This window comes from Anabas testudineus, chromosome 21 (genome assembly GCF_900324465.2).
Source record: "Anabas testudineus chromosome 21, fAnaTes1.2, whole genome shotgun sequence".
NCBI classification, from domain to species: domain Eukaryota; kingdom Metazoa; phylum Chordata; class Actinopteri; order Anabantiformes; family Anabantidae; genus Anabas; species Anabas testudineus.
The window spans coordinates 24,048,607-24,060,964 of NC_046629.1; the positions used below are offsets into that span (position 1 = coordinate 24,048,607).

At 41.0% G+C, this 12,358-nt stretch overlaps 1 protein-coding gene across 1 annotated transcript in view; it reads right to left on the bottom strand.

Annotated features, from left to right (window-relative positions):
• Nucleotides 1-12,358, bottom strand: part of LOC113172857 (neuropilin-2-like) — a 58,512-nt gene that overhangs the window by 22,703 nt on the left and 23,451 nt on the right. Inside the window, exons 8-10 of the mRNA XM_026375886.2 lie at nt 9,918-10,093; nt 9,656-9,829; nt 8,324-8,468 (exon numbers count right to left, since the gene is read on the bottom strand). Of these exons, the coding sequence (XP_026231671.1) occupies nt 8,324-8,468; nt 9,656-9,829; nt 9,918-10,093 (495 nt within the window). The remainder of the gene's footprint in view (nt 1-8,323; nt 8,469-9,655; nt 9,830-9,917; nt 10,094-12,358) is intronic.

Consider the following 12,358-nt stretch of genomic DNA (forward strand, 5'->3'; position numbering starts at 1 on the left):
TTCTCTGTCATTTGTCACAATAAATCCGACCAGATTCGGTTCTGCTTTGCGAAACCACCATCACCGCAAAAAGCTCTTTTTACACACTCAAACACACACACACACACACACACACACTTGAAGTCGATCTCTCCTTTTCCCTGTCTCTCCGCCATAGAAGTGAAACCCTATCTAGTGTTGTTTCTGTTTTACCACAACCGCAATTTTCTTCTCCATAACTCTTCTCTCTCGCTCTCCTTCTGTCATCTCCCCCTGAGGGATATTTAGATTTCTCCTCATCCTTTTCTCTTGTCTGCCCGCAGCTCTTTCTTTCTGTTTGTTAAGACTGTGTTTCTTTCTCTTGCTCTTTTCCTGCGATCTCTTGCTTTCCTGTCAACCCTTCAGTGCTTCTCTCTGTGCCGTAGCTCTGCCTGGTGTTATTTTGTGTCTATTCCAACCGTTCGCTCAGTAAATCTGAGACCACTGTTGATTTACTGTTTGTTTGGTCGTTCTAGAGGTTTCCGTGACTTGCACAGTGATCTACGTGTGTCTTGTTTAGTGTGAACTCTTAACCTGTGCTAGCCTTTGTTAATAGCTTTGAGTTCACTGCAGCATCTAGTTCATCCATTCCTCTAATGTGTATTGTTTGTGTGCATAACTTTATGAAGTTGTTTACAAAGTCTACTCACAGTAAAAGTATGCAGAATGATTATGTAAGCCCAAACAGAGTGTCCTTTTACTGCTATTCAAACACATACACACACACAAGTTCACGCACAGAGGTAGATATTAACATTAGATAAGTAGTTCCCACCTGCTGACATTAAGCTGTTTTAATTTGGTGCCCTTTACCACTGTAATTAGCCCGACGTATGGAGAGGAGGGGGCAAATGACGGAGAAAGATGGAGAAGGGAAAATAACCCCTTCCACCTCTCACCACCACTTTCCTAATTAGTGACCACACACAGCTCCTGTCAACCTCCCACGCCCATCTCCATCTCTTCTCCACTTGTCTAATTCAATTTGCCCTCCTGCATGTCCCCTGCTCTTCTTTCCTCCTTCCTCATGCTCTTTATCATCCACCTTTCTCCTCATCTTTTCCTCCATTAAGGTCATTTGCGCCATCCCATGTGTAAAGGTCAGTAAAAAAATAGAAATAAATGACTATATAATCTTCATATTTCCTATTTGTTATACAAAAAAACTATAATTTTGAATTAGCATTCACAGGCAACTTTTCTTTTACTTGGACTGAAGCTTCAGCTTGTTTAGTTGGTCACAGTTAGTCCGTGTGACTCTTTACCTCTGAATTTTGCAGATGGGTCATGGTGAACACTGGTTACATGACCCTCTGTCTCTCCGTCACACACACACACACACATACCACATACAAGACACTGTCATAGGCCCCAGGGCTCATTGTAAAGCTGCTGACTGAGCAGGGCGAAGCAGAAACAGAGAGACGAAAACTGTTCAATTATGGAAAGAGCTCTGGGTATAAATCTACCTCTGTCAGCCTAAATAATGACTACTGACACAGTATGAGTGCATGCGTGTGTGTGTGTTTATGTGTGTGTCTTGAAAAGAGGGAGGATGCCACTATTCGAGTTATTGGTGACATGGTGCATGTGTGTGGGGGGATTTCCTTTATCTAATGACTGTGACTGACTGAATGACTGAAAGACACACTGTGAATGTGTGTGCGAGTAGAATAATGACTCTTTCCCATTAGCCTAAATAACCATTAGCTATGGATAAGCCGTTTGCAACAGGTATTTGTTCTCTGTAAGCAGAATTTCCTGTTAAAAAACAGAGATTATACATTATTACTACACACCATTTTACTCCCGACTTTGAAAGAAAAGCTACATAAATGTGGTGGAAAGGAAAAACAAGCTCTTTGTTAAAGAAAACTTGGAAAGTAGTAAGTTAAGGTAATTTTAGTTAAAGCCCAACCAAGAACAGAGCTGTTAAATATGCCATCAAATGAGAAGTAAAGGAAATTCGTAGCAGGGATCTGAATGGCAAATCAGACAACCGTACTTAGAAACCAAAAGTGCAGGTTTGATTTGTATGTAGCTTGACTAATGTTAGACTAATTATGACTCCCTCTTCAGTAGACTAGTGGGTGGGAGACGAGTTCTCTCCAGCAGGAAACTCTTTCCAGCCCAAAATGACTAATTAGCCCATTGTACAGTGAGCCAGTTATAATGTCTAAGTTTATAGATAAGTGCTGCACTGGACCACAAGTTTGAATGTCTAGACAGGGAAAGATAGCTTCTGTAACCCAGTGAAATGTACTGATGGTGAAGGATTAAGAACATGATTGTGGTTTAAAAAGCCATAATAGAACATAAAGTGTGGCTGAAAGGCAGAGCCACGAGCTGCAGACGCTCTTTATGTCGGGAAACTATTGACGGTGAATTGCTCGTTAGCACATTGTGCAACAAAGCACCACAAGGTATGTGATTGTAATTATAGCCTCAAGTGTCAACCTAAGTGCGACAACAACTGAGATGCTGAAAAAGAAGCTGCTCGCAGTGATTGGCTGAGTACATCAGTGAACTGTAGTCAGTTACAGAGGAAATTCATTCAAGTGTGACAAAACTCATTAAGCTAAGTGTGCCATTAAGTTCGCTGGAGAGGAGGACACCAAGAGGACCACAATTGTTTTGCACACAGGGACATACACTGCCCATCCCAAAATGTCCTAAAAACACAAGCGTCCACAATGAACCTGTGCCCAATCCTCAGTGTTTATCTCAAAGAGGACGAGAAGGAAAAGAAACTTAACGTGACCATTAAAGTCAGCAAGACATATGGTTTAAAATAACATCTTGAGGCGTGTGTTTGATTTTCAGGCACTTGACTGGCACTGAAACCTGCAGTATAGTGCTGTTCTTTTCTTGTCTCTCAGACTCTAGTACCTCATCAAAAACACATATCCCAAAAGTTCACCCAGCCGTATTTGGATATGTTGCAGTCCCTCAACTGTTTCATAATCTTGCTTGGTTGTAACGTCATGAAACACTTAATGTTAACAGGGGGTTTCTAAAAGTTATACTAGCATTGGCAACAGCTTTGTTTCTCCTTAAATCTGTATGAATGTGATAGGTGAGGGGAGAAAAGACAAAGAGAGACGAGTTGTCGGGAGCCTTGGCAAGAGACAGGAGTGATTACATTCTTCTGATAGGGAGAGAGAGTCAGAGGCAAACACAAACATATGCACACTCCACCTCCCCCTCTAACATTATTTTTCATTGTTTATAATGTGTTTATACCTGTTTGAATAAGAGTACAGGGTCATGTCCTTACGACTTTCTAAAATAAAAATAATGATATAATCAAACAGCCACGACCAGCGTGTCGTAAGCTTCAGCTCGCTAAAAAAGTAATTTGAGAAAATGCTACACTCCTCTGGAATGTAATAAGTGTATTCGCTGCTTTTCAAAATGTGTTGTTTTCCTTGTTGGTAAATGTGTTTTTCTAATTGCATTGATCTCTGCGGAGCGAGGAGAGAGGAAAGACGGGAGAACGAGGGGCAGCGGGAAGACATGAGTGGGTGTAACTAAGGACACATCCCACCGATCACATGACAGTGCCTGGACTGGAGCCGCAGCTCACATGTGAAAGTGATCAGCAGTGTTGGACACACACTCACACACACTTGGCTAAACCTGTACCCCTGGCTGGAAACCTGGAACAGCGGAACACCTCTAGAATGTTCTCGAACAAGCAGTCTAAACAACGTTCCCCTCCGGGGTGCCACTGTTACTATGTGCGTTTGAGTATGTTTGATTTCCAGAGACAACAAATGACAAACACAGGTAGTGTACGTGACTATCACACGCTGCCACTTATTGCAACATAAGTCATAAACCTACTGTTGTTTTCAACTGGGCACTGACTACGTTTGCTTAAAAATCCCTAGTTTCAGTAGTTGCTGACTTTCTTCCTGAGGCTGTACAGAGATTCAAGCTGACACACAGCCAGTGTTGCGTCCAAACTCTTTGACATAATTACCAAAACACAGAATCTTTCTTTTTTAAAGTAAGCAGAAACCAGCCATGACGCATGAAGGATGTAGTCTACTAACTGTAGCGCCCCTACCGAGTTAATCATTGTGGTTTTGCTGGGACACCGCAGAAAGACATATACATTTCTGACAGAATCCGCTTGGCAGTAGCGACCAGATTTCACGAGGCGTGAGGACCTATGATCCAGAGAGTAACGGCAGACGAATGAAGACAAAGCTGCTTTCTCTCTGTGTATCTGCGTTCCTCAGTGTCTTCTGCTACCCCACCCACAGTACTGTAGATTTCACTGGAGATCCGAAACTGAGTGTGTACTGTATTTACCCAACTAAGAACAAACCCTCGTCTTTATGCCAAACAGGTGGCGTGTGTGTATGTACATATGTGCTTACCCGCCTGCCAACAACTAGGTGTGGAGTGAAAGAGATGAGAGCATAGCAGATGTTGTGATAGCTCAGTCATTTCAAACATGAACCAAACTGGCAGCTTGGCAGCTCTCAGTTCACATCCAATAGTCAGGGTTACAACACCTAAATTACATGTTGCCTCCAAAGCCGGCGTGAACGATTAGAGTCAGTCCTGTAATAATAATCTGGCTTTTGTTTCTGTTTTTGCACCAAAGGTTGCACAATAATGAGATGCTAAACTACATTACTGTGTATCCTCCGAGAACCCACGATCGGTAATTTCAAATGTCTTCATTGTAATTGGATGCTGAGATTGTCTCTCCCATGTGAGGAAATTGTTTTACAGCCCAGCAGCCAGGTCAGATAAAATATGACAACAATACAGGGGCAGTAATGGGAAAGCAATTTCTTTGTGAGTTTGTTATATTTAGTGAATTCATCATGTTGTAGTCCCTGCGTTTGTATGCATTAGTCTTAAGCAACACAACATACTGCAAAGCTAAACGATTTATAGTGTGTAGTAATTTCGAGGACTAAATATTGATGTAAATGATACATTTATTACATCAATGTCATGATGTCACACATTTCAAATGGTCTCGCTTTGTTCTTTGTGACAGCAGCTGGCAGGAAGCAGCCTACATACAGGCTGTCTTCATCAAAATCCAATTCTAATAGTCCCGATAAAATTCATCAGTGACCCATGCATGACTGTGGCTGTCACCAGTAGATGTTCTTTCCAAGCTCCGGAGAATAAAAAAAAAAAAAAAAGAGAGAGCGCAGAGGTCTGAAACAAACCACTGAATAATAGAAAGGCTACTCCTGCTGCATCCACTGCAGACCGGCCCCATATGTGTGTGTGTTTGTGAGTGTGTCAGCAAACATGTGATTGCTATATATGGCTGTCTCTTCTCATTTAGTCATCAATTCATTAAAGCACTCCTTTACTTCCTTAGCAATGCTGGAACAGGAGGATTGTGGCTTGACTGTATAAACTAATGAACTCCTGCAATCCAAATTTAAAGAGACATTAAGTGACTTTATTTTTATTGCGTTTCATAAAAAAAAAAGTCAGGGCTTGAGCCATTGTTTGGGCTTCCTGTTTAGACGAATGGAAAGTGTTTCATCTGAATGAAATGCCGAGGTGTTGTTAAGTCTTTTCTGAGATGACTTTAAATCTTTCCTCCTAACCATTGCTATTCCTGTGAGTCTGTGTGTGTGTGTGTGTGTGTGTCTGACTTTATAGGAGTGGTCCACTGTGCATTTTGTTGTGTGCCGGTGACTTATGTGTAAACAGCTGTGCTCAGTGGACTGAAGCTGATGCACTCTGTTGAATATTTTATTGTTCGTTACAACTCAACACACACGCGCGCACACACACACTAAACTATGTAGAGAAACACTGTGTTTTGTCTCCAGTCAGATGTGCTTTCCTGTTTTATTGTTTTCATTTATAGCACCAGCAAAATCTCTGTGACTGTGTAGCTGGTGAGATCATGCGTTTTTCAGTGTTATTATCCTAACGTCACCTAGCGTGGAGACAATTAAAAACCAGACAAAGTGAAATTGAATCAACTTGCTCTAAGCAACTAAGATTATATCTGTGTTCAGTTGTGTGTGGTACTGAGGATGGTAGCGGGAGCGGTTGCTGTGGCGATCATGTGAAGTGGGAGTAAAGCGCTATCACGTCTACCGCGCGCTTTACATCCAGAAGGCAAACATCTGGTGTGCAGACATGGACAGCAAGAGCAACAGACAATCAGTGAAACTCCCATAGCCAAAAGGTTGAGCCGTACTGTGATCATGGAGATGATAGCTGCAGACATAATGTTCATGATGTCATTAGGCACAATAACGAGTAATGTGCAGGGACAGAATAAAGTCTTACTAGAGGAGACACACAGGTTCTAATCATCACGACTGGACTGTTTTTGAATGATATCACTTGATGTACAGCTTGCACAAGCAAGATAATCAGCTTTGTTTTTTATTTCCAGCTCTATGTTTCACTTTTGTGTGCTTCATTTTACTGTACACTCTGCTTATTGACAATAACACTGAACAATGGAAAACAGAATCATCTTTCCTGTCCTCTAATTAAGGACGGTGTCAACTGTGAGAGAGGTTAGAGTAAAAATCACACAGTTTAATGAGGAAACTGTAAAGATGTTCTGTTTTAATAGTCACGTACACAGAATAATAATTATAATAATATAATTATTTAGTTTCACTAGTGGTTTCACAGTTCATCCACTGATACCACCCTCTGTGTTCCCCTGTTAAGTAATTAAAATATACACTTGTTCTTCAAAATAACAGCTGTGTCAAAGCTTAACTATAAATCTGTGTTGTGTTTGGATCTTATGTCTAATATATCCACAGTAACCTGTTAAAACCTGTTCACAAAGAATGTCCCATCTCCCCATCATCACGAGCCTCCTGGCTAGAACTGACACATCTAGGATGTATCGTTCCCTTTAGGCTCTCTCTTTCTCTGTCACACACACACACACACACACACACACACACACACACACACACATAGAGATCTAGCCATCAGATGCAGGCAATAGCCCATTTTGTGTCCACTGGGAACAGGTACGTGTCATTTCCTGTTCTTGTCTTCACCTGCCACATGTCACAACCTGACTAAAGCTGTAAGATCTGATGCCACATGAAGGAGAGAGGAAAGTAGAGGGGAGGAGAGTACCTTGGCCATTAAAATATAATTTACAACATGATATAGAGTTCTGATTAGACAACATAATTAGACCTTAGAACAGTTACTGCTCATAAGTCTAATTATGTTGTTATCGCTACGACAGTAACTGGGGTTTAAGTTTTTGGAATATAAATTATCAACCTTAGCAACAGCTGGTTTTTTATATACCTCGTTTTGTGTTAGGAAACAAGTAGGTAGCACATCATTATTGATCAAGTTCAGTAATAAATGTACAGAAATTTGCTCACTATGGATTACAAGCATTTATAACATAGTTTAATACATGTAATTACTCAAAAAGGTAATATATAGACAAATGGTGCACATTAGTTACTCCTTAGAGCAAATGGTCAGTCTTTTGTGCGTGTCAATCTCTTTAATAAAACACTAGCAACAAGTTATTAACATAATAGGCTGTGAACACAATATAGTTTAGCTACACAGCTGGCTACTATTAGTAAAAGTCCCATGACCTAGACATGTTAATCCCTGTCCAGACATGTAGCAAATCTCCTATAGAGCAAGATGATTAACTTCACCCACCACTTCACTTCTACAGCGCACGTGTGTATACGTACACACACATCCAATCGCACTCTGCATACAGTCTATTGGTATACACTATGGCAGATAAAAATACAATAGCACACACACACACACACACACACACACACACACACACAAATCCACAACCAAACACTCTCATTAGATGTAACAAAAAGATTAATGAAGTGTTTTATACAGCACGTTTAAGTCACTAATGACTTGTTTGTATTAATGGATAATATGTTTTATATATGTTATAATATATAATATTCTATCATTATAATGACATACTCATTACTTTAAGATTGTACTGGATCCTAGCTGATGGATAATATATCTTAATTGCACTTGCGGAGTGTGTTTTTTAATGTGTAGGTCATACATATCAGTCATGTGCAGGTTCATATACAAAAGCAGGGAACTGACACTGAACTGTGTTCATCATTGTGCATTTAGTCTGTATGTGTGTACACAAGCATTCACTCCTGCAAGATCGTAGTCTTTAGTGCTACGTGCATGACAGTAGTTTCTGTTACACATGTTTGTTTCTGTCTGCAGCATTCTCTTATCATAAATATGTGTGTGTGTGTGTGTGTGTGTGTGTGTGTGTGTGTGTGTGTGTGTGTATTCTCACCAGGCAGGTCACAGCCGAGGACCTCCATCCTCATGCCGATCCCAGCAGGTGACCACCTCTCAGGAAAGACTCGGATGTACTGGGCCACTATTTCGTCGAACCTCCGCAACTCTGGGGTATCATAGTTGCTGTTGCCTTCAAAAATCTTAAGGGGTGAGGGATGGGGGGGGGGAGGCAACGGCATGTTCATTTTACAAGGAACAAAGTAAGGATAAAACATTTCCCTTCCAGTTTTAGAGAGGTTGACCTGCCAATTTCAACATTTCTGAGTTCAGCTGTGTGCACTCAAAACTATCCAATGCCACATCTGTGTTGTTAGCTACACTGCAGGATGACATTCAACAGTATGTGTTTATATTTAACAATGAGTAATGAATTTTGATTCATTGGACAGATTTCAGAATGTATGCACTAAGCAATATGATTTGATCCCATTATAAAACAATAAACAAACAATCACATTGTCTTTCTATAGCACTCGTAATCAACATTGTCTCTGAGCACAGTATGACATCGCGAAAATAACACCAAATTGTGCCTCCTTTGATATTCTTTTTTAAAGCTGGTTTGCAACAGCCTCTAGCAAAAATATTTACTGTTGGCTGAAAACTGACAACACTGCACCAAACCTTTCAAAAATATAAGTTGTATGTAGTAAATGTTATAGTATTGGTGTCATTAATTGAATTGTGTCTTCACTCTGGAATAAAAAAATAATAAATAAACATATGAAAAATTTCCCAAGATGCTCATTTAAAAAGACAGGCAGATGAGGGAGAACAGGATTTTAGCATCAGGAGAAAATCCAAGCACTCAGTAGTACTATTAAAGCATTTTAAGACGAGTCTCAGAAAGCAGAACTCAGTTTAAAGTGCTCTGTCTCTCGGTGTGTTAGACTGCCAGCAGTGCTGAGTAGTGATGCCGGAAAGACATTTTTAATTAACACCCATGAGAGACAAATAGAGGAGGAGTGAACGAGTGGATGAGAGGCACAGAAAACCAGAGAGGGAGAGTACAGAGGAACTGCAGAGAAGCAAAGGCAGAGGCAGGAAGAATGAGCAGTGAGGTGATTAAACTGAATTATTATCAGAGATGAGGCTGTAATAAAATAGCTTTTTTTTTTTTTGCTAAAAATGACAAAGTTAAAAGAGAATGAGACAGACGCAAAGATGCAGGGAAAGAAAGGGAGAGTGGAGATGGATGGCGTTGAAAGACAGCTATAAATAAACTACAAATGAGGGAGAACTGACAGTGACAGTCTGAGCGAGGAGAGGACATATGTATGTGCCAAAGAGAGATTTTGTCTGTGGGTCTGTGTTCACCTCCCTTTACCTTAGCCAATCCAGTCTTGCTGTCAGTGATGTAGGTCCAGTCTTTGCCGGTCAAGCTGTGAGCCAGTTTGTACTTCCTGACAAATGCTCTGTTCTCAGCGCTGGTGCTGCCCTCCAGCCCTCTTGCACCCTGAGTAATAATGCCACGCACTGTCTTTGGCACACCAAGGTCCACCTACAACACAGACAGACAGAACAAACATCTAGTTGTGGAGAGCCTTTCATGTATTGTTAAAAATAAGACCACTCATACAATGACATACCTGAAGCCACTCTTCTCCAGCTATGGGTTGCGTTGGGTTGGGAAACCAGCCTGATCGACTGGCCACCAGCCTGGCTGCCCCCATAGAGCCGTGGATGTCCCTCATGGAGGACGCAGAAATCTGGGAGTCAGGCAGCAGTCCAGATAGCATGCCTTGCAGTTCTGAGCAGGGAGCATCTGAACAGGGGACAAACAAAAGAGGGATATAAATAATTACCACCAGGCAATTTGTAAGTGTTAAATGTTTGATTTTAAACCTTGCTATAAAATAACACAAAGTGCAACTGGAATGACTGTTACTTTATTGTGTAACAGTTTCAAGCAGGGGGCATTTGGAATAAATTCCTCTCCTCCCCAAACTTTGATAGTCTGCAGCTGTCAGAAACACTAATTCAAGAAATGTTTGCAGAATAATATGAATTTGATCATTTCTCACACTAAACGTTTGATGGTTGACCGAGCTTTGCACAATGCAGAATAAGAAGCTCTGTCAACAACAAAGATTTTTAGTAACCTCTGCATGCAACTGCATTACCACAAAGTGATAATTTAAGATTGACAAAAAAAGTTAACCAAATGTTTACTGTGATGGATTTTATATCTCCATCTGTGAAATGAAAATGTGAAATGAAATTAGAAGCTGCCAGCGAGGTAGATATTCAATCGAAAAACTGCTTTAAAAACGGTCTGGAGTGATGAAAATTTAGAGTAATTTGACACTAACAGGTCGATACATGCTGTAATGATTCTTTAAAGGCTATTGGATTTTCTCTAAATGAGAGGACACAGTCCGACATCTTCTTCTGTTTGCAGCATCCTCTATCTAGTTGAGGTTACTGCATTGGTAAAATGCTTTTACAAATGAATGTGACTTTTAGTTTAGAAATAATTTGGTGTCAGCGTTTGATCTCATATTGAAGCAAAGACTCGTGTGCCATTGTGACACGAATTGTTAAAAAACGACTGGTGTGTTTCACTCCGCAGCGCCTCTGAGTTGCCTTCCATCGGCCTATTTCATTATTTTTCCTTCCTGCTGCTGCGAACTTGATGCATAACTTTAACCAAGCTACCAAAAAGGATTCTTCATGGGGAATTGAGCCAGACAACACCCAAATGGAAGAACTAAATGAAAGCATCTTGCAGATCAAAGGGCCACTGTTTATTACACTGACAAATGTGTCTTAGTCTAACAAGCATGGAAATGTGGTATTGCCATGAATAATGATGAAAAACAAAGGGAAACAGAAAAAAAGTGACCAGTTCTGTTAGAAAATGAAGAGGGTGAAAACATTATGGGAGGAAAAGAGAAAGAGGAGAAACAAGAAGAGGAATGCGCACGATAAAAGGTGTAAAGGACAAGGAGGCGAAAAAGAAACTAAAAGGGAGCAGGTGATTAGAGAGGGTTAAAAAGATAAAGACAGGTGCAAGTGAACAAAGTGTGAGAGAGAGAGAGAGAGAGAGAGAGAGCACTGACTGACAGTGAAAGGTGACTGTGATTGATGGCGACATTCTTTGGGTCTTTGTGGAGATGAATGTTTAACGGAGCAACTTCACTGTGGCAAATAAGCGTAAACAACAACAGCTATAGTCATGCCTGATGAGACCCCTCAAGCTCTACGCCAGACATGAAAACAGATTAGCCATATTTAAATTCTATTATTGTTTTGTTTATTCTATGTTTCTTATTTTTGCATCTGTTTCGAGAGCTGTTGCGCTCCAGCAGGCGCGTTAATGCGTGGGTGCAGTGGGAGTCGATGAGGATATCTCTGCAGATCACAGCAACAGAAATAGCTAGATATCACACACCAGCATGAAAGCCCTTAAAGATACACATGCTGTACTGTATATACTGCACATAGTAGTCGGATAGTCAAGGTCTCTCACTCACACAAGTTGAAATACGCTCCCTCTTGATGTTCAGCCCACACACGGGCATACACACTCCCACTGTGCTTCTCCTGATAACAGGGTCTTACAAAAGCTGTAAAGTACACCACTGAGCAACTACCTGGCCCTTACACATGCACAACGCAAGCCTGGTGAGAAAAATGATAAAGGTGCCAAAAAGAAATGATTGATAGGTGTTGCACAGCTGAAGCAGAATGCGATTAAGAGGGAGAGGGATGGAGGGAGGACGAGCTGAATGAGGCAGCGATGGGGAGGATTTAAGGGAAGGGATGGAGAGGAGAAAATGAGAAAGAAGGAGAAAAAAAAAGTAGGAAGGCAGCGGTCAGCAAAGGCAATGGAAGGATGGAGGAAAAGAAGGCGTGAAGAGGAAGAAAAACCAGGGCGGCATTGAAGAGGGATAGGCAGAGGGTGAGGAAAAGTAGAGCGAGAGACATAAAAGTGTGATTTAAGTTAATGACATGTCATGACTGACTGCTTTATGTCTGCCTTTATAGGACTGCGTAGGGCATTATCATATTCCCCCCGGTGGTGTGT